Source organism: Podarcis tiliguerta (genome assembly GCF_965153285.1).
Source record: "Podarcis tiliguerta genome assembly, chromosome: 10".
Classification (NCBI taxonomy): domain Eukaryota; kingdom Metazoa; phylum Chordata; class Lepidosauria; order Squamata; family Lacertidae; genus Podarcis; species Podarcis tiliguerta.
In genome coordinates this window covers 10,441,498-10,467,081 of record NC_139543.1, presented here as the reverse complement: position 1 = coordinate 10,467,081, position 25,584 = coordinate 10,441,498, and the positions used below count along the sequence as shown (strand labels likewise).

Sequence of the window (25,584 nt, the reverse complement as noted above, 5' to 3'; positions counted from 1 at the left end):
TTTTCTGACCCATTAAATCCAATTCTCTTATTATTTCTCAAGGAGACGCCTACTATTTCATGAGTTGGTTCTACCTCATGTGAAAGGTCAATGAATCCTGTTGCAACAAGTTCTGGTATTCTCATGAGGGGGAAAATCCACTGAGGGCTAGTTTGCACGCCCTGTATATTTTTCTTACATTTATTTACAGTGACACATGTGAAATACCTTTAACCTTCTCCTTTGGTTTAATGGCACTTGCAAAAGGAGTTGCACTGTTTTTCCCTTTGAAATTTACAAAAGTGCTAGTGCTCCCAGTTACCCAGGCTGAAAACTCTGTTATAAATTGTGTAAAGACTTACTTTTCTGTGACGTAAAGCACTCCATTTCTAATGTAGTCTGTGGGCATCTTCCTGTCTCTGTTAATTAAGCAGCAGCGCCAGCCATTCTCACACACTGTCAAAAGAAAATAAACACATTATACTTCATGCAAGAAATCGAGGGGCCGAACCTTCACAGTGTCAGCCCAGGAAAAAAACATTTTCCCCCCAAAAAAGAAAATAGAACACGGACATGTTTTGTTCCATTATGGGGACAAATCTTTCTTTAAAAGCAACAAGGCCATGTACCAGAATTCCAGAATGCGTACCTGTCAGGGGTTCAGGAGCAGAGTCACAGGAGAGGGAAGAAACGGAGAGCGAGGGGGAGGAGTCGGAAGGAAATGTCAGCGGCGACAGTAGTCCGAGGTCTCTGAGTCTCTCCAGTGACTCGGAGGATTCACAGAAAGGGGCCCCCATGGTCAGGGCAAGGGGGACACCTCGGGAAGAAGGGGCCAGAGGGGACTCAGAGAGTAACAGCTGGAAATCCGGACCAGCTTCCCCCCCAGAGTGCAGTAGGGGGGAGGAGTCCAAGGCATCGGGATCAGGGAGCGCGCAGGCAGAGGGAGAGCGTGAAGCAGGAGTGGCCACACCCTCGTCAGGGAGCGAGGAAACGGTCATCAGGAAAGTTAAACGCGCGCGCGCGCCAAGTTCAAATGTACAGGAGGGCGGCAAGGTGGGCAGCCCGGGTAGGGAGCCACGTCCTAAAGCACGCCGAAGAGAGGGGGAGGAGTCAGAGGGGTCCAGCTCTGCGTCAGAAGAGTCCAGGAGGGAAGAGACCCCGGGGGGTAGTAAGACCCAGAGGAAGAGAGAGAGAAGGAGGAGGTGGAGTAAGATTAGAGTTTTAAGCTGGTGCACAGGGGGCGGAGATCCAGATAGAGCTTCGCCGGTCTAAAGCTCAGACGTAGAGCTGGGACGCTGAGATTTGTAAATGGAGACTATTCTTCAATAAAGACTTTGATACTGTACTACCGGCTAGCGTTGGTCCTTGGTGAGCTGGGACCCGGAGCCAGCTCTGACAGTACCAAAACTTTTTCTAAACCCTGAAGTATTTGTTTCAAGCACTGGGTTAAGTTACTTCTCTTGCAGGATTATGAACCTTTCCTGCCCTCTCAAATTCGTGCTACCACAAAAGGCAAACCAAGCAGCAGGCATCAGGTTCGCTCAAAGAATCTTATGGATGTCAGATAAAAAATTAATTTGGCCTCTTGCTCACAGGACCTAACAGCAGATAACATTACAGGGCAGTTCATTTTCTCAGTACCGCCGCACTGCGCGCAATTCCTTTTTTTTAAATGCGCTTCTATTTACGGCCAACGCCCGTGTATTACGTATGTGCCGCTACCTGACAAAGGACGTTCGTTTTCCGACAGATTAAATACTTCATAGAAGTTGCCTCTCTTGGTGGTGTGAAATCGGCTGCTGTCTTCGTCTCTGCTTACTCCCGTCGGGGCGCTTGAGCCCACACAACTTCGCGACGTTGCTGTTTGAAGCTGCAAGGAAATAAAATCAGATTACCGTTAATGCACGGCAAATGTATAAAGCGCACAGGGGCGGCTTTGCGATTTTATGCAATCCTCAGAAAAACAACAACACCCTGCCTTTATTCTTCGGTATGTGCATTTATGGCGGGGGGGGGGGGGGACACCAAGGCTTGATACCCAACACAACTGCATGTCTTGCCCACGTAAACCAGTGTTGTAAAAGGTCGGGAGTGGAGTTTCCACGTGAGCCAGAATTAGATCCAATCTATCCATTCAGAATTATCAGGTGGTACAATAAAACTTTGGGACGCGGTTGGCGCTGTGGGTTAAACCACAGAGCCTAGGACTTGCTGATCAGAAGGTCGGCGGTTCAAATCCCTGTGACGGGGTGAGCTCCCGTTGTTCGGTCCCTGCTCCTGCCAACCTAGCAGTTCGAAAGCACGTCAAAGTGCAAGTAGATAAATAGGTATTACTCCGGCGGGAAGGTAAACGGCGTTTCCGTGCACTGCTCTGGTTTGCCAGAAGCGGCTTAGTCATGCTGGCCACATGACCCGGAAGCTGTACGCCGGCTCCCTCGGCCAATAAAGCGAGATGAGCGCCAGAACCCCAGAGTCAGTCACGTCTGGACCTAATGGTCAGGGGTCCCTTTACCTTTACCTTTTACAATAAAACTGGACTATACCACTTCTTACTGCAGACATGTGAACTGCATACAGTGGTACCTCAATTTTTGAACATAATGCATTCCGGATTTTTGAAATGTTTGAAAACTGAGGCGCAAAGGGCGGCCTGCAAATTCAATAGAGAAAACTGGAAAAAAAAAACCTCAGCGGGAGCTATTCTACTTCCGAGGCGCGTTTGAAAGCGGAAGCATTGACTTCCGGGTTTTCTGCGATCGAAAACCGAGCTACCACTGTATTAGAAAGCTCCTGCACTGTCTGTGTGGAGCATGTCCTCATGTCACAACTCTTGAGAGATCTACTGCATTGGGAAGAGAAGCTCCAGTGCAGCCCTATCTTGCAGAAACTTTTTTTTCCTAAATGCAGAAAGGTCTTACGATGAGAGAAGAGTGAGAACATGCAGCGCCGCACGTTCAGTCAGAAACGGCGCCATTTCAGGTGGGCTCTATTGTATTTTGTAAAGGCTGGCTGCGATCCTAAGCGGCACATGCAAGCAAGGGGCTGTTCAGGCGTGCTTCTATTGTAAGCTACCCCGATAAAACGGGGCCGAACCGCAGGGTGTCATCGCAATAAATGATAAAAAGACGTTCCCATGTGGTCTGCTGTCCCGGCCCTGGCGAGGAAAGAGATCTGCTCAGCTTTTAATAAAATAAAATGTGTAATGGACCCTCAGGCCGCTATATCGATGTTCCCTCGCATATTACGCCCTCAAACTCTATGGAATGTCAAAGTTTTGTTTAACCATTTGGCATCTTAAAAGCTGGCGCAATAACTCCTAATTAAGTAAATTCTGCTTGAATGTTTCAATTATGCACTTTAAACCCTGCTGATTTCTTTTGCTGCACAGGGCTCCTCTGAGAGAGAGAGGTGGGGGGTAGACATTCAATTCACCAAAATCATATGACCATCTCAACTTGTCCGGACCTGCAATCTTTAACGCAAAGCTTTTTTTAAAAAGCGCCAGTAGAATTGCAACTGAGAAATGAGAATATGGTGAACGGGTCATTCCACGCCAAATCAAAAACCACAAAAAACACCCTTCTTATTTTTAAAACATGGTAGCCCATTTTAAAAACAAAAAAGCATGATACATGTGTTAGTTGCGGTTTGCGTGCTATGGCTTATCGAACCTACCAAGGTACAAAATTACTAAAATTCACTTTGAACAGTCAGTGACCCTTTTCCGTAGCACTTAATACAATTTTTGTACATTATTTTGAAAGAGAACTAAATTAGCTTTATATTGATACCTAGATAAGCGCAATTGGTTCAAAAATAAGCGAAACAGTTTTTTTTCTAAATTGACACAGAAATTGCATTGGCTTATTTCACGCAAAAATTCAAATTTTTAAAAATTTCTCCTGTGCCCAACTTTAGACAAAAACAAAAAAATTTTTTAATTAATTTGCTGTTATCTCATAGGTTATCACATAAAAAAAAAATTGAATAAAATCTGGGTTGTGAGAGCACAGTCGAGTATTAAAATCAGGTGATTTGGCATGGAATGACCCAAACACATTCTCCAACAGCCATATTGGGGACAACTGGGCGTACCATTAGTCTACTACAATGTTGTTGTTGCTATTGATTGATTGATTGATTGATTGACTGCCCTTTGCCCTAAGGTCCTAGGGCAAGTTAAAACGATTAAAACACCATCTCAAGAGCAGCCTAAACCAGGCCACCATCACGGAAATAAGGTGGGTCCTCAAAACGCACTTCTCATGATGCCAAATGTCGGGAGTAAACAAGTGTGTTTGGCTCCTTCCACATCGTCTTAAAGCATTTTCCAGAAGGTTCTGAATCCTTTCAAGCACTCTCATTATGGGCGCTGCACACATGCAACCGCCGGACAACTGGAGCTCCGGACTTCCTGGCAGCAATATTTTTCTAGAAAAAGGGGTGCCGGAACTCAACACGAATGCTGCCTCCCCTTGTTCTCTCAGAACGGCAATGGCGCCCACCTGAGAGGGCGGAACTGAGTTCCGGCAAGTTCCGCCTGAAAAAAAGCCCTGTCCCTTGGATGCCAGCCAGAGGTGGAGAGGGTGTGAACAAGCATGTGCCCCTTAATTCTCCTGTGTTGGATTCTCTCGCTTGGATCCCCTGCTTGCTCAATAGCATGATTTGTCCTCCCAAAATTGGAGGGCTAGCTCCAAAGCAAAAACCTATAATTGGTGCAATTCAGAATGCTGATGTTTCACGGTTCCAAATCCTGTACCTCAAGGACCACCATATGAACCAACCTAGACCATGCGATCATCTTCTGAGGCCCTTTTTCATATGCCTCCTCCACAAGAAGTCCAAAGTGGTTCCTCTTCTCCTGGGCCTTTGGTTAATTAAACTATGGTCTTTTAAACTGGGTGGGGAGTACTGTTTTTGTTTGTGACTATGCTATGTGTGTAGAGAAGGGCAACCAAGGTGATCTAGGACAGGGTTCCTCAAACTTGGGTCTCCAGCTACTGTTGGACTACAAGTCCCATGATCCCTAGCTAGCAGGACCAGCGGTCAGGGAGGATGGGAGCTGTAGTTGGAAAACAGCTGGAGGCGCACATTTGGGAAACCCTGATCTAGGGCCTGGGAACAAAGCCTTGTGAGGAACAGTTGAAGGGTCTGGGTATGTTTGGCCTGGAAAGGAAGAGTCTGAGAAGAGACAATGAGAGCCATCTTCAAATATCTCAAGGGTCGTCTCGAGCTTGTCTTCTCCGGATCCGAAGGGCAGGACTCGAGCCAATGGCTTCAAGTTGCTAGAAAGGAGATTCTGAGTAAACTCCAGGAAGAACTTTCTGACAGTAAGAGCTGATCCTCAGTGGAACGGTCTCCCTCAGGAAGGTGTGGACTCTCCTTCCTTGGAGGTCACCTGTCATGGATGCTTTAGCTGAGATTGCTGCATTGCATCCTTGGGGTCCCTTCCAACTCTAAGATTCTATGCACCGTATTTTTCGCTCCATAAGACGCACCTGATCATAAGACGCACCTAGTGGTTTTTTTTTGGGGGGGGGGGAATGCAAGGAAAAAAATATTCTTTAAAGGGAGCGCTGAGCAAAGCCTGTATGCATCCCAGGCTCTGATCAGCGCTCCCTTTCACGAGCCGCGTGGAGCATGTGTGTGGCACTTGCAGGCCCCCAAGAGCCACACACACACTCCGCGTGGCTCGTGAAAGGGAGCGCGGCTCTTGGGGGCTTTGGCGGGAGATGGGGGAAAGGACAGAGCCGTGTGCTCTGTCCCTCCCCCCACCTCCCGCAAGAGCTGCACGCTCTTTAAAGGGAACACGGCTCTTGGGGGCTTTTCCATTCGCTCCATAAGACACACACACATTTCCGCTTACTTTTTAGGAGGGGGAAAATGTGTCTTATAAAACGAAATATACTGTATTTTTGTGTTTTGATATCGTATGAAAGGTGGCATAGAAATTTATATTATAATAATAATAATAATAGCGAGAGCCTTCGGGTGTCACTGAAGAGTGTCACTTCCAACTCCCCATAGCTCAGTGGTGGCTAAACTTGTACCTCCAGCTGTTTTTTTGGACTACAACTCCCATCATCCCTAGCTAACAGGACCAGTGGTTAGGAATGATGGGAGTTGTAGTCCCAAAACAGCTGGAGGGCCAAGTTTGGCCACCACTGCCATAGCTGGAGATAGCATATCTGTCCCGAATCTCCCTCACATAATTCTGTCTGACTCTGAACATCAGAACAGGATCCTTTCGCTAGGCGGCATTTAACAAGCACATCAAAATAACTCCTTCGACCAGATCTGGAAATATTATTGCACACAATTAATTCAAGATCATTCAGCTAGCAGGAGCCACACTTACTATGCATTTCCAAGAAACTACAAATTAAAACCAAGCCATTAAATATATGCAACACACACAAACATACAAAGAGACTGTTAACTAAATACACAAGCTTACACACGCACACACACACAAAAGGCATCAGCTCATTATGAACACAAATGATCCAATTGAAAGAAAGTGTTGCACGCTAAGATCCGTACCTTTTCATGCCCTGACAGCTAGCAGGAAAGGAAAAAACAAACAAACACAAATGTGACAGTGACAAAAGAAAAAAGCGAAATCTATTTAACTGTATAATATACAGAATAAAAAACATGAACTGAGTGACGTTGCAAGGTTGTACATTCCAAAAGACTACACACAATGATTGCAATATTAAAGGAAAAAGGAAAACAAAATCACTCCAATGTATCAGTGGTTAGAGCATATATTTTCAATCCATTAAAATCAAATTAGCCCTTAACTAGATTTCCCATTCCTGGCTCTTAATCTGTTTAACAGTGGGTGTACCTTTTCACTTTATTTTGTTTATAATTTGGTATTAGCTGAGAAAGTATGGCAGAAGGTTAATTCGGTGTAATGTAGATAATGAGTTCTCCATAGATTCCTTTGATAGACCAAACAAAAGAATATGGGCAAGGCAGCTCAACTGAAGAAAAGCTGAATGTTCAGAAAAAGAGTACAATACGGCCCCCTTGTGACTGGACCACGTAAAATTATGGGTGGGAAAAAGCAGTTCAAGGCTCTGTCAGATCAAAAGTGTCACTGGAATGTAGAACATGTGCACCTTTGAGAAATTCAGGAAGTCTCGGAATGAAGTACTGGGCACTCCAGATGCAAGAAAATGCTGAATTCTTTAGGGTAGGGATGGAGAACTGGATCCAGCCAGATTCCATGGGCCATTTTTACATGTGACGTCAGGTGATTCCAAGACAGGGCAGCTGTCTACCTGCTCCATCTGGTACTCAGGCTGAGACCCTACCTGCCCGCAGACTGTCTTGCCAGAGAGGTGCATGGTCTAGTTATCTCCCGCTCGGACTACTGCAATGCGCTCTACGTGGGGCTACCTTTGAAGGTGACCTGGAAACTGCAACAAATCCGGAATGCAGCAGCTAGACTGGTGACTGGGAGCGGCCGCCAAGACCTATAACACCAGTCTTGAAAGACCTACATTGGCTCCCAGGACGTTTCCGAGCACAATTCAAAGTGTTGGTGCTGACCTTTAAAGCCCTAAACGGCCTCAGCTTAGTATACCTGAAGGAGCGTCTCTATCCCCATTGTTCTGCCCGGACACTGAGGTCCAGCGCCAAGGGCCTTCTGGAGGTTTCCTAACTGAGAGAAGCAAAGTTACAGGGATCCAAGCAGAGGGCCTTCTCGGTGGTGGCACCCACCCTGTGAAACGCCCTCCCATCAGATGTCAAGGAAATAAACAACTATCTGACTTTTAGAAGACATCTGAAGGCAACCCTGTTTAGGGAAGTTTTTAATGTTTGATGTTTTATTGTGCTTTTAATTTTGTGGGGAGCCACCCAGACTGGCTGGGGAAACAATGTTGTTGTTGTTGTTGTTGTCGTCACAGCTACAAGGGAATATTCTTTTTTGAATTCAAATTGAGATGCAAAGGAAGAACCCTGTTGCCTTTAACTGCAAAAGAGCAGATCGCGTTTTTCTCTTTTGTAATCTTAGCGCTGTGGCGCTTTTCGCACTAAGATTGAAGATAAGCGCCTGCCTGCTCTTAGACCGCAAGTGACAGCAGGCAGAGGTTTATCTCAAATCTCAGTGCTAAGCACCACAGCGCTAAGATCAGGGACAAGAGAGCCTTTATCTCAGATCTTAGCACTTAGATGGGACATGACCGCTCTCTGAGGTTCCTCACAGCTGGTATGTTTTCAAAACAAGAAAACCTGTAATCTGATGGGTAAAATTCTGACAAGGCTGCTCCTATATCTCTTATTTTTTATCCGAATGTTTTGAATCGGCCCTTGATTCAACTGAGTCTCATAAGAGAAGTCTTCAAAGTTCAGACAGTCAATGCATAATACTTTTAACTGGGGTCAGGCGACGTTTTAAATCATGTAATTGCCTTAATCTGGGTTTCAAAATTGTACTTAATCCTCCCTGGCATCTTTGAATGAAGGGCAAGCTGTAAATCTCAATGAAGGAATACAGACGGCTAGAAACTGGGCTATGGCCTTAGGGTGGAAGTCAAAAACAGTTGACCTGTCCCTGTTCCTTTACCATGGTCATAGTATAATAATAATAATAATAATAATAATAATAATAATAATAATAATATATTAATTATACCCCGCCCATCTGGCTGGGTTTCCCATTGGAGTTCTGACATGGCTATTTGTATAATAATAATAATAATAATAATAATAATAATAATAATAATAAAATATATTAATTATACCCCACCCATCTGGCTGGGTTTCCCATTGGAGTTCTGACATGGCTACCTGTATTATAATAATAATAATAATAATAATAATAATAATAATAATAATAATAGTCTGCCATTAACCGTTAGTATGGCAATGGCTGTGGGCAAGATCAGAATTACTGAGGATGTGTACAATCACTAAGGACTTGATGGGGATTATATTTGCTGTGTTATATTGTCATGACTGAGTGAGACTGGGATCGCGACTACTATCCTATGCTGTGACTGCATTGAAGGGGGTTGGTCTAGATGATCCTTGGGGTTTAGAACGTCACCCATTTGTTTTAGAGCACCCAATATCTACATTCACAGGGCCTTCTGCTTTTTAAGTGGGAGAGTTGTCAACTATCAAATCCAACCGGTATTTGCATATTGGGTCCACAGTCTTAAAAGCCAGCCAGCCAGCCCCTCTATGTGCTCTAGTCACTGAAGTCAAATGGATATCGTTTGGTTACGTGAAAACAAAAAACAAAACAAAACAAAACATCAAGCTCTATTTACCCGTCTTGATACTGTAGCATTAGCTCTTTCTTTGAGCTGGGGATCTGTGGGCAAGTTTAACCATATGATATAAGGGGTATCGTACTTTGCTCGTAGCCTCGGGCACCGCTTGAAGACAAAGTCGATAAGGAAAAATTTGATTCCTGCATAAAGTCCTATGTAATTGGAAAGACCAAGAAAGAAAGAAAGAAAGAAAGAAAGAAAGAAAGAAAGAAAGAAAGAAAGAAAGAAAGGTTATCAGTGAAATATCAGCTTAACCGGAATTGTGCTACCGATATAGTCACCGTGCAATCAAAACGAAGATACAGTGGTACCTCGCAAGATGAATGCCTCGCAAGACGAATGCCTCGCAAGACGAAAGAGTTTTTTGTTTTTTGAGTTGCTTCGCAAGACGAATTTCCCTATGGGCTTGCTTCGCAAGACGAAAACGTCTTGCGCTTTTTTCAATGCATTCCTATGGGAAACCGTCAATGCATTTCCTATGGAAAACCGTGCTTCGCAAGACGAGAAATTCACAAGACGAAAAAACTCGCATAACGAATTAATTTCGTCTTGCGAGGCACCACTGTACAGTCATACCTCATGTTATGTTTCCTTCATGTTACGTTTTTTCAGGTTGCGGCGACCCACGGCGACCCAGAAGTACTGGAAAGGGTTACTTCTGGGTTCCGCCACTCGTGCATGCGCGGTGCGCTAAATTGCGCTTCATTCATGCGCACAAGCACCAAATTGCACCACGCACCTGCGCAGTTGCGGGCTTTTCACATTGCAAATGGGCCTCCGGAACGGATCCCATTCGCAACCAGAGGTACGCTGTACTTCAACCCTTGAACAAAAGGCCAGAAACTATAGGGTCTGCAAGAGATGTGAGCCTTAGAAATTCAAGTGGCCACACAACTGCAAAAGCAGAAGGTAAGGTTGATTTACAGCAAAGCAGCAGCAGAGGTGCAGCTATGGACATCTTTATCTCGGCCTCTGACAGCTGAAAAATAAGGTTTCCATGACCTATCTGGAAAGAGTTAATTAATGAAGGCCTGTTTGGGGTGGGTGGTTTTAAATTGTATTCCTTACAACTTGCCTAGCCACCTTGGGTAGACAAAAAACTCAAAACATAAAATGAAATTACCAGCTGCCCTCTAACACTTCAGGTCTGGACATTGCTGTGTACTGTATGCTAGCATTTTCTGTCCTGTATAGTTGTTTATATAGCCAGCTTAATGATTTTATGCTTTAATTTTATTTGTAAGCCATATTGAGAGGATGGTCCTAGAAGCATTTAAAAGAAATTATTCTCAGAAGGGATTACATCCATCTATGGGATGCGGGTGGCGCTGTGGTCTAAACCACTGAGCCTCTTGGGCTTGCCGATCGGAAGGTCAGCAGTTCGAATCCCTGCGATGGGGTGAGCTCCCATTGCTCTGCCCCAGCTCCTGCCAACCTAGCAGTTCGAAAGCACACCAGCGCAAGTAGATAAATAGGTACTGTTGCAGCGGGAAAGTAAACGGCGTTTCCGTGCGCTCTGGTTTCCCTCACGTTGCACCAGAAGCGGTTTAGTCATGCTGGCCACATGACCCCGAAAGCTGTCTATGGACAAACGCAGGCTCCCTCAGCCTGAAAGTGAGATGAGCGCTGCAACCCCATAGTCGCCTTTGACTGGACGTAACCATCCAGGGGTCCTTTACCTTACATCCATCTCCAGGCAAGTCTGGCACCATGCAAGTATTTTATGAAGCATGCCCAATTAATGGCTCATAATGGAAACTTGGTTCCTGGTTAAGATAGATGTGAGCTTCTAAGGCCACAGAGAGCGGCAAGAAATCTGAAAAGTGTTACCCATCGAAAGGCCGATGATCCTGTACGGAATACAGCAGGATGCTATAAACGCCGCCCACAGAGCAATGTACAGCTTTTGCGTAACTTCAGGCTGAACCCACATAAACAAGCTGTGAAAGGGAAAAGGAACAGAGAAATAAGTGAGACATTGCGGCACTTTGTTCTCTCTCCCCGTTCAAATATGCTGAAAATAAATACATTTAAAACTCACTTTTTGATTTTTTCCAGTATGTCTGACATTTTGCCAAACAAATTCTGCAATCGAAAGAGGAAGGGAATGTCAGCTCAGAATATAACTGCAGTGCAACTTAAGCTAAAGTTCTATTCTGGGTGGAAAGCCACTGTTTTATATATATATATAAAAAATCAGTTCCATCTCATTGCAAAGGTGGAAGAAAATCTTTATTCCAGTCACAAGTACGACGCTCATAAAATCTTCACATTCCAGAAATTGCTGCTTGCTTCCCCTCCGCACCCCCCCCCCGGTGCCTTGTATTTTAGGAACCATAAACTACAGATTGCCCAATGGGCAGAATTGCGAATCCTGTGTAAAAAGATTGCTGTTTTGAGAACGTAGAAAACATTCCTTGAACACTGGAAATGACTGCAGGGAAAATGACCGCATTTACACTAATGTTGAACTCCCCCCCCCCCCCTTTTATTTAGTGGTTGTTGGTTTTTGTGTCTGTGTTTTGTTTTTGTTTTTAAAGTTTGCACATTTACCAAAATATCAATCATACATTTGGCATCAACCTCCTCCCCACCCCCACCTTCCATGGTTCATTTTAGTTACCCATTTCTGCTGCATATTCCAATTAAGCCGTATTATTTCCATTTTATATCAGTTTTCTTCCTGCTGCTGAATTTACTCTAACCCTGCTAACGTCTTTAATTAGTTTACAATAATTATACAAGTATCCTACAAACCTTTTCCCAATCTTCCTTTAAAAAAAAAAAACTTTCTTCATGGCCTCTTATTCTACAAGTTAAGTTTAGCCACTTCTGCATATTCCATCCATTTCATCGGCCATTAACATTTCAAACGCTGTACGGTCTACGCATTGCAAGAGGCAATATTGCGGCATGAAGTCAAGAAGAAAAGGGTCTTCTGAAACTGATTTTTCACGTGGGCCAAGCTAACTCTCTTCAATGAGAGTGCACAGGTCAGAGTCACCAAAAGATTTGGGTTTAATTCTCAGTTCAGAAATGAATTTACTGGGCGGCAGCCCTCAGTACCTAAGAAATACATATACCGTACTTTTCCGTGTATAAGACGAGGGTTTTTTTTTTACTCTAAAATTATGTTCAAAACTGTGCCTCGTCTTAATATGGATAGTGAATGGGGTGGACAGGTGATTGGCTGAGGCTGCGAGTAGGAGCTTGTCAGCGATGATTGTTGGCTGCTAGAAGAGCTGCTTTGGATTGGCTGTTGCTTCTCTAATTGGGTTGGTGATTGGCTTCTGCAGCAAACGCTGCTGTGGATTGGCTGCCGCTGCCGCCATTGGTGGCTGCTGTTCTGGGAAGCACGCGATCGCCAGCGGACAGCTTTTCTCAGTCGAGTAAGATATTTTTTAGCTGGGGAAGGGTCTGTTTGCGATTGGCTGTTCCTGTGGCAAGTGGGCGATTTTTGGCAACCCCCCCAAAAGCCTGAGCCATCTCCCCCCATATTTTCTAAAATTTGAGTCCCCCAAAATAGGGGGCGTCTTATACACAGGGACGCGGGTGGCGCTGCGGGTTAAACCACAGAGCCTAGGACTTGCTGATCAGAAGGTCGGCGGTTCGAATCCCCGCGATGGGGTGAGCTCCCGTTGCTCGGTCCCTGCTCCTGCCAACCTAGCAGTTCGAAAGCACGTCAAAGTGCGAGTAGATAAATAGGTACCACTCTGGCGGGAAGGTAAACGGCACTTCCATGCGCTGCTCTGGTTCGCCAGAAGCGGCTTCATCATGCTGGCCACATGACCCGGAAGCTGTACGCCGGCTCCCTCGGCCAATAAAGCGAGATGAGCGCCGCAACCCCAGAGTTGGCCACGACTGGACCAAATGGTCAGGGGTCCCTTTACCTTTACCTTATACATGGGGGCATCTTATAGACGGAAAAGTACAGCCGATAGCAAAAGCCAGGCGTCTGACTAAGAAGCCTGGTGAGAAAGATGTTCCTCAGAGGTGTTTTGTGGGTTGCACCTAGGTTGGCACAGGCAAATATGGACCACAAAGAACAGATCTGGGAGCTGACAAGAAAACTTGTGTTATGAACTGCCCTGAGATCTTACCCACAAATCCTTTCCATGGGAGGCGCCAGGGGTTACATTACCTGTGCTTTTTGTGCCACGTCCAGAACAAGCTGGAATTTTTCTGACACTGTTAGATCTTCCTTTGGAGGTTCCTGAAAGAAGACCAGAAATGAGGCAACAAGATTTTTTTACATGCCCTTCACCTTTTAAGCGAAAATCAGCTTAGGGCAGCAGATTCGTGGCAATACAATGACTATGATATGCCTGTACTTGGGGGTCGTGTGACTGAATTTTCAACCATGCAAGCATTCTCTCCCCATAAAGAACCAGATGTCCAGTTTTCTACGGAAATATATCTATTTTTTAAATGGAAGTGCATTCCATTACATGGACCACAAGCCTATAGTCTATACTCGGGACTGGGAACCTGTGGCCCTTCAAATGTGATTGGACTACAACTTTCATGAACCCCAGTTGGCATGGCCAATGACCAGGGATGATGAGAGCAGCACGGGCTCAGAACTGCCTCAGGGGAATTAACCTCCCCAGTTATAGACTTTCAGAATAAAGCAGCTCTGGAAAACTATTTACAGTCATACCTCAGGTTACAGACACTTCAGGTTGCATTTTTCCGGGTTGCGGACCGCCGAAACCCGGAAGTACCGGAACGGGTTACTTCCGGGTTGTGGCGGTCACGCATGCGCAGAAGCGCTAAATCGTGCTTTGCGCATGCGCCGAATCGCAACCCACGCATGTGCAGATGCGCCGCTGCAGGTTGCAAACGTGCATTCCGCATGGATCGATGCCTTCAATGGTGTGTTGCTAAGTGCAATATTTGAGTTTTCAATGAAAAGCATAAAAGGAAGTTTGTGGCGCAACATCCCTGAATACTAAACATAAAAAGCTGGTAGAGTCAATTATTACAATGAGCAAAATAGATAAAACGTATCTAGAATTATTTGGACTTACAATGGGCTCAGAAACTTCAGGCACAATACTCCACTGTATTCTCCACCCTCTAAAAATAAAAATAAAAATACTTTAATTAAACAGACTAGCTTTTCCATAAGGCTCAGTTAACAGAGTAAAAGTAATGCTTAAAAAAAGCAACTCGTGTGGGTAGCAGACAACATCTTTTCAGATCTATTTTAATTATTTCCCCCAAATGCAACCACCCAGTTTGTGTCATGCAGCCTCACAGAATCATATGGTCTTGAATATTCAAAAGACTGCCATAGATTACAAGTATGTAAATAATGCTTATGTTTGTTCTTAACCAACCAAACACCCTATCAACTACACAAAGCCATAATTAACATTAAAAAAACCAACCCACACTCATCAATCCTTTGACAATCGGCAGTAATTATGGCATTGCAAGAACGTTCCTACACAAATAATATCCATTCTGTGTAGATTACTGCATTTGGCTTTTTAATTAGGGATTAGCATTCTGATGGTTGTTAACAAAAAAAAATATGATACTTGGCATTTTAGCCTTCTTGCATGCAAATAAAACTAGCCCACTTCACAGGAGGGGGGTTTCATCGGTACAAAGTTCATCAGGAGCACAATGCTGGGTCCTGAACGTCCACATGGAACTGGGAACCCTGCAAGAGGTTCCTTTCTGCAGACATCCACCTTCTCCAGAAGTGGAGAAGACATGCAAAAATGGAGGTTCCCTAAGCACAACAAATGTGTGAAGAGGACTTCAGGGACTCAGTGAACACGATGAAATGTGCTTGCTGGAGCTGAAGCAATTTCAGTTCCAGCACAAGTTTATTAGACCTTTGTTGATGTAAGAATCTGATGGCACACAGGCAGAAACTATCATGTTCAGTTACCATGGGTAACAGAACTTTGAAATGAGTAGATTTGCATCGTCACTTTTCCTGCTTTAAGAATAATGTTCTGGGTGGGGTTATTGACTTGTCTCCAAAATCAATGTTCTGCAGAGTTCCCTTCCCTCTGCTACAACCTGTAGAGGAGCCTCAGTTGTGGAAAATTGCTTTGGAAGGGACCACAAGGACCATCTAATCCAGTGTTTCCCAAACTTGGGTCTCCAGCTGTTTTTGGACTACAACTCCCATCATCAGAAGGACCAGTGGTCAGGGATGATGGGAATCGTAGTCCCAAAACAAGTGACAAACTGAAACTTCAATACAGAAGAAAGATGAGCGATTACCTGGCTATGAGGTAATTTAGGGATAACCTCAAAATTGCTAAAAATAAGAACATAGGAATGGCCCAGCCATGCCATACAGCATTCATGTAGATCTATAATCAGAAGAAGAAATAAAGAATTACAAAGGAAATAACAACGATGCTTTCATGCAATACCCATGCTGAAAACAATCTCCCAGGACATCTGTATTGATTTGAGGTGAATCTGACTCTCTTACATTGCAATTCTATGCATATTTACCTGGAAATGAGTCCAGCTATGTTCAATGGGGTTTACTCCCAGGTAAACATGTATAGGAGAATCTGCAGAGCCCTAATTCCATTTATCCCTGGTTGGGGTTCAGCTGGAGTCTGAAAGGCTACAGGTTTCCATCAAATCAATTTATACTTTTGAACTGGCATCAACGCTCTGAAATCATGCGGACGGCCAAACATTTTCACTTGGAAGCCACACCCTCCCATGGGTATTATACTGACCCTACAAAGCGACATTCCTGCTTTTCCCCATTCTGTAATTAATTCCCCTTGAAGAAAATGCAGGTTTTCTGACATTCTTTCAGCTTCCACGGCAACAAGCTCTCCTCACAAGCGGGCCCAGAACGGCTGCTCATTATCATGAAATGCCATTCCCTATGCAACAATTTATCATCTCAAAATCTCCATTGCTTCGCTGAACTAATATTCTCAGTGTATTCTGAAGTCTGTGGTTACTGAAATGCTTCTGCACAAAAATCGTGCAATTCGGCTTTGCTTGAACAATGGAGTGCAAGTGAGAATTGCAGATTAAAACTAGTTGCATAAAACTGGTATGTATAAGAGACAGCTACCCTTGAAATACTCACCCAGATGTGTTAGAAGCAGGATAGTATTTTTGTTTTATTTTGAGGGGAGAGACACATTATTCTATCAAGAGGCACAACCTGGCAGGAGACCCTATAAGACCCTGCAAACTCTTAACACCATGCCAAACCATATTCTTAAACCCACATTTAAAGTACATTTGAAACAGGGTAAACCAGCCCAGGTGCTATGCTCCATAAAAGCTCTTTGTTAAAGTGGAAGACAATCTGCTCTCTCTATATTATCAGCCCCATCGTGTTCCTTTAACGGATGTTAAGAGATGTTGTTACAGTAATCTGGAAAACTAGACGCTACGAATGAACCAGGTAAAATCAGTGTATCTTTGAAAAATGGGCAAGCACTGACAAACAGCGAAACTTTTGCAACTCTACACAACCGACACTCCAAGAGGCATGCTTGGTGTCACAACACACGACACTGTAATGCTGATTTGTGTATGTCATTCTGAGTGTTGTTGACTTCCAGGATTCATATTTATCAAGCCAGCTTAAACATTTAGAATTGGGTAGAGTTGCTCCCCCCCCCCCCAATAAACTGAGCCAAGTTCATGTCTGTAAGTTCACCTGAACGAGAAAGGGCAACTTACAATAAAGGCAATAGCAGAAGTATAGATAGAATACCAGTCTGATAAGGCAGAAAGATTCTTCACAAAATTTGTGACGGGTTTGGCACCTCTCTCTAGGCAGAAGAGAAAATAAACATACTCTAAGCAGACAGCAATGCTTCCAAAAACATAATACTTTGAATTGGAAAGGGGAGAGGGGACCACCCACACGGGCCCAATAGTTGCCTGAACTTTTCAACATCCCTTTCCCTTGGGATTACAAGCAGAAGCGATGTGTGTCATTGACTTAGAATGTTTCCGCAGATAAGTGGTGTATCTTGTTATTAAACACACTCTCCCATAGTCCTTATTTAGGCACGGCATCTTGCGGTTTCTAGGAATTCAGGAAGCTAAGAGCTGATCAACACACGAATCAGCATCACTCGAGTTATCGCTCTGTGAGCAGCTGCTGTATACGCAAGCAGCCTCCCTGGGAAGGATCACACTCGAGGTGAAATAAGGCCGTGTGGGGTTTTTTATCCGTTTCCTACATGCAAATCACACCTTTGTGTTCTCCAGAGATGAATCTGCCCGTATGAAGCTGCTTTCAGGTAAGGTAAAGGTAAAGGGAGCCCTGACCATTAGGTCCAGTCGTGACCTACTCTGGGGTTGCGGCGCTCATCTCGCCTTACTGGCTGAGGGAGACAGCGTACAGCTTCCGGGTCATGTGGCCAGCATGACTAAGCCGCTTCTGGCGAACCAGAGCAGCACACGGAAACGCCGTTTACCTTCCCGCCGGAGTGATACCTATTTATCTACTTGCATTTTGACGTGCTTTCGAACTGCTAGGTTGGCAGGATCAGAGACTGAGCAACAGGAGCTCACCCCGTCGCAGGGATTTGAACCGCCGACCTTCAGATTGGCAAGTCCTAGGCTCTGTGGTTTAACCCACAGGGCCACCCACGTGCCTTCAGACTGCACCCTAATTTAGGAAAGGAATGGCACAGTAGCAAAATATTGTTTTGCAAGAGGTCAAAGGCAGCTCAAAATATGGGCAGGGCTGCAACCACACATCCTGGTCAGTCCAATTTCATCTCCATGCCTGTATTAAAAGGGGAGGTTACAAACAAGGGCAAAGGCTGCATTCTGGCCATTCTTGTGGCGTGAGATGCCTCTGTGTGAGGCCTGCAGAATTTCAGATTAATCTTAAGCAACTCTAATTCTCATATACTTAAAAACAAAACAAAACCCACAAACATTCGACTTGCAGAACTGGTCCAGCTCCATTTGCATGATAAGGAGCTTTATAAAACTAGACTGAAGCCAGCACAGAAATCAACTCAGCGTGATCATTTTGGAATCGAAAAATAAACTGATTCTGCACAGTGAGTCTTAATGGCTTGGCAAACAGTAACAGAATTATTTAACGATGGAACACTTGATTAATTAAACTTTGTTCCATAGTTAAGACTCATTGGGCAGAATAAATCAGAACAAGATCGCTGCTCCCTCTTCACCAGGCCCCTCGGCTCTTGTTGCATGACTAGGTTTGGTGTGCCTATCCTCACTTCTTAACTCAGTTTTCCATGGCAGCCACACCATGAAACTGTGGTTTAATAGCTCCTTACAAGCTAGGACAAACCATGGTTCACTGACCCAAAAGCTTGACGTCTGAACTGGGCCTATGAGTCCAATTATCACTCTAGTTGTCAGATAAATATATTCAAGAGAGTTCATGCTTCTATTTCTGTTCAACAGAGCACAACAATAAGCTACTATTGGGAAAACGTTAAGTTCTAGGGATTAGCTGGAGAGCTATTTTAAATTGGACAATTAATTAATCCTGTGAATAGATACACTGCAAAAAATGAATATTCACAGTTGTCACATCATGCTTGTTACATTTTAGATTTCTGTAACTTTGAATATTAATAATATACTTTATCTAATTCCATGTTATATGTGACACTGAGGTTAACAAAATTATATGGATTTTATTGCTACAAGATCCACTTAAATATTTCTCAACACTGTTTGCATTTTATATACAAATAACATATTTATACACATAAGAGCAACCTTAGATACTTACTTAATCGTCTCATATTTTCTGTGAGCCTGGAAAATGAATAGTAGATCATATGATATGTTATCTTTGAAGGACAAACATATTTCTGTTACTACCTCATATTCAACACAGATTATTCAAAAATTGTGTGTGTTGTGTCAGAACTTCGGCATGTATATTTTTATCCAATTTCAATGCTGCCCTTCGCCTGAAAATCACAGAGCAGTTCACAACATAAAACTACAAAATGAGAACACAAAATACATTGAAAAAGAATGAAAGCAAAAACCAAAAACACTCCTCCCACAAACACATTAAAAAAGGACATAGAATGCTAATCAGTCAAAGGGCTGGTTAAAAAGAAATGTTTTGGCCTGGTGCCTAAAGACATGCAATGAATGTGCCAGGCAAGTCTCCCTGGGGAGAGAATTCCACAAGCAAGGAGCCACCACAGAAAAGGCTTGTTCTAATAATAATAATAATAATAATAATAATAATTTATTATTTATACCCCGCCCATCTGGCTGACTTTCCCCATCCGCTCTGGGCGGCTCCCAATCGAGTGTTAAAAACAATACAGCATATTACACCGAACCTGGTCCGACTGCACTGGCCACCAATTAGTTTATGGGCCCAATGCAAAGTGCTGGTTTTAACCTATAAAACGGATCAGGACTACAATACCTTAAGGACCAGCCTCTCCCCATATGAAGCAGCTCAGACCCTGCAATCACCACCTGAGGTCCTTTTGCGTGCGCCTCCTTCGCAAGAAGTCTGGAGGGTTGCGACCCACCCTGAAAACTATTGGTATAGGGCAGTATACACATTTAATAAATAGCAATAACACAAAGACAGACCTATTCTGCGGTAGCTCCCCGCTTGTTGAATGAGGCTCACCTGGTGCCTTTGTTACATATCTTTAGGTGCCACGCAAAAACATTCCTCTTCTCCCAGACCACTTAAGCAATCTATGGACTTTTAAACTGTGTGGCTTTTATTTTTTGTTTGCTTGTTATTATGATTTTTGTGACCTTTTTTTACTGTAAAGCACCCTGCGATCCTCAGGTGAAGGGCAGAATATAAGTTTAATAAATATTTTTTTTTAAAAAAAATGGCTAGAGAAATTTATACACGCTAGAAAAGCATTGAAATAAGTTACCTAGGTAAGTTTCACAGCTATGCTACTGAGTGTTCCCCACTCCCACCCCAAAGTTGGATTTCCCGAGCTCTTAAAAACAGCAGAAAATGGAAAACATTAGAGGGCATTACTTTCTTCTCAATTTTGTGCAGATGCCCATAAAGGGTGAGTGAACGAATCACAGCTACTCCACAGTTAATTCCCAGAGTATAAGCAACCTCTAACCCTTTAGCAATTGTCCCTGTTAATGTGTTTTTTTAGCAGATGGTATCATTCAAATATTATTTTTTTTAATAAAAAAACTGATATTCCTGTGTGACTTACCTTCTAGCACTAAGTGGTTCTTCTGTTTCAACTGTGTTTTCTTCAGGCTGAAACCTGAAGTCTTCAATATATTCCCCAAATTTGTCATAGACCCACTTTTGAACCCGTGAACACATCATGTTGCTGCGTTTATCTGCCGATAAAAAAACCAATGTTTAATTCTAAGAGGTCAGCTGAGTACAACATATGCAAGCTTAAGCGACTGTATTAACAGGTCTTCACCGTGATACGATGCCCTAGAGCCAATGGGGTAGCCAATGAGGTGCACTCAAGGTGTTGCTAGACTACAATTCCCATCAGTCCCAACTCCCATCAGCCCCAACCTGCATGGCCAATGGTCATGGATAAAGGGGGTTGTAGTCCAATAAGATATGGGCCCTACAGATTCCCCATCCCTGCTCTAGGGATTGAACTCTTCCATCGATGGAGGGTCTGGTCACATGATCTCTCATGAGAAACTGGTCCCACCCATGGCTGAATGCATTCACATACACACAGAGTCCAAAGAAGATTGGCAGATCAAGTTGATGGACTATGCCGAAATGGCAAAATTAACTGGGAAGCTCAGGAACCAAGAAGACGAGAAATTAAAAAAGAATGGGAAATGCTTATAATATGCCGTATTTTTCCATGTAGAAGACGGTGCTTTTTGTTTAAAAAAATTACGCAAAAAATGGGTGTCGTCCTGTACATGGATAGTGAATGCACAGGGTCCCGTGTGATTAATGGCAGCAGCAAGTAGGAGATTGGCCGCGGCGATTGGGCAGGTGATTGGTGGCTGCGGCAAGGCAGGCAATTGGCAGCTATTGATTGATTGGCTGCGGCAACTGGGCAGGCAATTGGCAGCTGTGGCGAGGCAGGCAGGTGATTGGCAGTTGTGGCAAGTGGGCGGGTGGGCTGTTGGTGGCAGCAAGTGGGCAGACAATTGGCCCCCCAAAAAGGGCTAAACAACTTAATTTCTTAATTTGGGGTAAAAAAAAATAGGGGTCATTTTATACGCGGAAAAATATAGTATACACAGAATCACTGTAAACAGTTTAAAACATTAGCAGGATTCTAAATACAGTTGTAATGTACAGTGGTACCTCGCAAGACGAATGCCTCGGAAGACAAAAAACTCGCAAGACGAAAGAGTTTTTCGTTTTCTGAGTTGCTTCGCAAGATGGATTTCCCTATGGGCTTGCTTTGCAAGACGAAACGTCTTGAGCCTTTTTTAAAAAACTGCCAATGCATTCCTATGGGAAACCATCAATACACATTGGTGCTTCGCAAGATGAAAAAACTCGCATAACGAAAAAACTCGCAGAACGAATTAATTTCATCTTGCGAGGCACCACTGTAATAGAAACTACAGATAATTTTGATGATGAAAACTTTGGAGAAGTACTGTTGTGCAGATGAAATGGATGGGATTTGGGAAAGTCAGAGCAATCTCGATATGTGAATGTGTATGACATTTTGATGTAAATTTATTCTCTTTTTTCTTTTCTTTTTCGTTTTGAAAACCAAATTTAAAAAACCTACAGTATATTTATCTATCCACCTTAACCCTAGAGACTCATCAGTAGCAATAGCCTGGGGGCAGTTTTCAATGAGGAACCTGTCCCATAGCCTACAGCAGTAGCCAAATAGTTGGCCATATTGTGCCCTACCAGCCTCGGATCCTGGCATCTTGCCACAGTTTCGAGACTTGACCCTTCTGTGATCCTGAAGGCAGGCCTAAAAATATGCCCCTAAACCTATCGATGAGTTAGGTTCCCCAGAGTGAAAAAGAGGCACAACTGCAGATTACGATGCCATGGGGATTTCTCTAATATGGTTCCATTTACAGCACCAATGAAAAGAGGCCACAAGGCAGCGTATTATATGAAAGCACATTGGTAAACTGGGAGAGAGCATCCTGGTTTGCAGGCATGCCTAGCAGGGTCGATACAGATTTCAGGAGACACCATGGTTTGTGATAGCTTTTAGAACCGAAACCCAAATGGTTTAGGGTGGTGTGTCTTTTCAGCACAGAGCTTCGTAGGTTTCACTCCCATCTCCACAGCACAGCAGTTTCCGAAGTCCGAGTTACGACTATGAAAACAACTTCTCAACTGTTACCATAAACTGCAGCTCGCAAAACGTTGTTCTGACTCAGAATTTATCAATGTAAACATCATGAGAAACCATGATTTGATTTCCTTAACCATGGTTTGGTGTGATGTCTGAACTGAACACGCACAACGAAGCAGTCAAAACAAACATGATTCCATGGTATGAAATATCTTGTTTTCGCTTTTATTTTAATGCATATCAAATTTAAGCCGGAAAATTGAAGTTGCAAAGAATGTTTTCACCTTCATCACACCAAAGCAAGCCACCTCTTAAAAGTTTCAGACGCAATCTATTTTTTCCTATACTTTCAAATTTGATTTTAGAGAGCACAGTAGGCAGGGAAAAGGGTTTCGTTCCAAAAAGCAGTGGGAACATATTTCTTAAGGCTTGCATAACTAGTGTTTACAGAGAAAGCAAGTTCTAGAGAGAATAACACATTAAAAGATAGGAAAAACAAAAAAAGGGAGCAGCTGTAAAAAGAGAATCACAGGAAAGAGCACAAGATAGGAATTTAAACAGCTTTGCACTACAGCTAATTAAGAGGGGGGAACTTGAAGCAATAACTCATCCATCAATCCGCACAGCAGTACACAATAAATCTCAGGAATTTGGGATGTGGGAGGTACTCTGATGTACTTTGCAAGGATAATGGATCTTCCCATTTTCCAAAGATCATTTGTGGAACCTATCGCCAGCCAACAAAGTAGTAGCATGTAACTCACAGAACAGTATCTGCAGAGAGAATTACATTTTCTGCCACATCAGAGGTTGGGAACCTCTAGCCCACAGACCAACTCTGGCGCACTACAGGGTGAAGTTTTGGCCCACAAGGCCATTGCTCCCACATCACACCCGTCTGGTGATCAGCTGGTGTCACCGGGCAACATCAGCTGATGCGCCGGGCGTGGCGGGTTTCAATCCTGCCTGGCGCAGAGTTGCCTGCAGGGAACATGCTGGCAAAGCAGAGTCCTCTCCCCACCAAGTGGGGTCAACTTTGGCAGGTAGACAGTCACCTGCCGTCACCGTTTTGCAGGTGACTGACAAGGTGAGTGCTCCCGCCCACCTGTCAAAGTTGGCCTATGGAGTGGGGAGACACAGAACTGGCTCACTGGGTGAAAAAAGTTACCCATTCCTGCACTAAAAATATCTTCTCGAAGGTTACACACACACACACACACACACACACTTCCTCTGGCCAATCTCTCTAACCCTTTCTCTCTCCCACGTTCCTCTGGTTCGGGTGAAAACCTGACCAAAATCCCTAAGCCAGGTGCCTGTGTGTTTTGTTAGAAATTAGCCAGGTGCCAGTCATGAAACCACATGGAGATCTCTGGATGCCAGTTTGGTGACTGGGGAAAGCAAAATTTCACTTGGAGAAGGATCTGAACTATTTTCATTGAAGATTGAATTTGTCTCATTCTGGATTGTTTCAATTGATGTAAACCAGCACGGGTGCCACTGTGGTCTAAACCACTGAGCCTCTTGGGCTTGCCAATCGGAAGGTCGGTGGTTTCAATCCCCACGATGGGGTGAGCTCCCGTTACTCGATCCCAGCTCCTGCCAACCCAGCAGTTTGAAAGCACGCCAGTGCAAGCAGATAAATACCGTATTTTTCGCCCTATAAGACGCACTTTTTCCCCTCCAAAAATGAAGGGGAAATGTGTGTGCGTCCTATGGGGCGAATGCAGGCTTTCGCGGAAGCCTGGAGAGTGAGAGGCGTCGGTGCGCACCGACACCTCTTGCTCTCCAGGCTCCAGGAAGCTATCCGCAAGCCTTGCGCACCTGGGGGGAGTTCCCCTGGGCGCGCAAGGCTTGCGGGCGGCAGCCTGCAGCGCGGAACACGGGGCGCGCTTCGGAGGACGCCCCGTGCTTCGCGCAAGTGTCGGCAAGCCTCGCGCACCGGGGGAGAACTCCCCCCCGGCGCGCAAGGCTTGCAGGCGGCAGCCTGCAGCGCGGAACACGGGGCGCCCTTCGGAGGACGCCCCGTGCTTCGCGCAAGTGTCCGCAAGCCTTCCGCACCGGGGGAGAACTCCCCCCGGCGCGCAAGGCTTGCGGGCGGCAGCCTGCAGCGCGGAGCACGGGGCGCCCTTCGGAGGACGCCCCGTGCTTCGCGCAAGTGTCCGCAAGCCTTGCGCACCGGGGGAGAACTCCCCCCCGGCGCGCAAGGCTTGCGGGCGGCAGCCTGCAGCGCGGAGCACGGGGCGCCCTTCGGAGGACGCCCCGTGCTTCGCGCAAGTGTCCGCAAGCCTTCCGCACTGGGGGAGAACTCCCCCCCGGCGCGCAAGGCTTGCGGGCGGCAGCCTGCAGCGCGGAGCACGGGGCGCCCTTCGGAGGACGCCCCGTGCTTCGCGCAAGTGTCCGCAAGCCTTCCGCACCGGAGGAGAACTCCCCCCCCGGCGCGCAAGGCTTGCGGGCGGCAGCCTGCAGCGCGGAACACGGGGCGCCCTTCGGAGGACGCCCCGTGCTTCGCGCAAGTGCCAGCAAGCCTCGCGCACTGGGGGAGAACTCCCCCCCGGCGCGCAAGGCTTGCGGGCGGCAGCCTGCAGCGCGGAACACGGGGCGCCCTTCGGAGGACGCCCAGTGCTTCGCGCAAGTGTCCGCAAGCCTTCCGCACCGGGGGAGAACTCCCCCCCCGGCGCGCAAGGCTTGCGGCGGCAGCCTGCAGCGCGGAACACGGGGCGCCCTTCGGAGGACGCCCCGTTCTTCGCGCAAGTGCCAGCAAGCCTCGCGCACCGGGGGAGAACTCCCCCCCCCCGGCGCGCAAGGCTTGCGGGCGGCAGCTGCCGCCCGGCGCATGGGGCGCCCTGCAGCAGAGCGCCCTGGTGCCAGGCAGACATCGGCCAGCCCCACAAGGTCGGGGGACAGCGGGGAGGCGCAGCGCCGCCATCCCACTGTTCCCCGACCTGGTTTTGGGGGGGAAATAAAGGGAAAAATTTTTTTCCTTTATTTCCCCCCCAAAAAAGTAGATGCGTCCTATGGGACGGAGCGTCCTATGGGACGAAAAATACGGTAGGTACCACTCCGGCGGGAAGGTA

At 45.4% G+C, this 25,584-nt stretch overlaps 1 protein-coding gene across 8 annotated transcripts in view; it reads right to left on the bottom strand.

The window, feature by feature from the left end:
• Positions 1-25,584, bottom strand: part of GRAMD4 (GRAM domain containing 4) — a 111,475-nt gene that overhangs the window by 9,895 nt on the left and 75,996 nt on the right. For 4 of the 8 annotated variants that reach the window (XM_083399748.1, XM_083399744.1, XM_083399750.1 and 1 more), the window contains exons 6-17: positions 20,453-20,585; positions 19,015-19,040; positions 16,965-17,056; positions 15,519-15,610; positions 14,303-14,351; positions 13,414-13,485; positions 11,314-11,357; positions 11,103-11,212; positions 9,270-9,424; positions 6,523-6,540; positions 1,702-1,849; positions 342-435 (exon numbers count right to left, since the gene is read on the bottom strand). In XM_083399748.1, coding sequence (XP_083255874.1) covers positions 342-435; positions 1,702-1,849; positions 6,523-6,540; positions 9,270-9,424; positions 11,103-11,212; positions 11,314-11,357; positions 13,414-13,485; positions 14,303-14,351; positions 15,519-15,610; positions 16,965-17,056; positions 19,015-19,040; positions 20,453-20,585 — 1,033 coding nt within the window. The remainder of the gene's footprint in view (positions 1-341; positions 436-1,701; positions 1,850-6,522; positions 6,541-9,269; positions 9,425-11,102; positions 11,213-11,313; positions 11,358-13,413; positions 13,486-14,302; positions 14,352-15,518; positions 15,611-16,964; positions 17,057-19,014; positions 19,041-20,452; positions 20,586-25,584) is intronic. The other 4 variants (XM_083399749.1, XM_083399745.1, XM_083399751.1 and 1 more) reach the window with 1 other exon arrangement.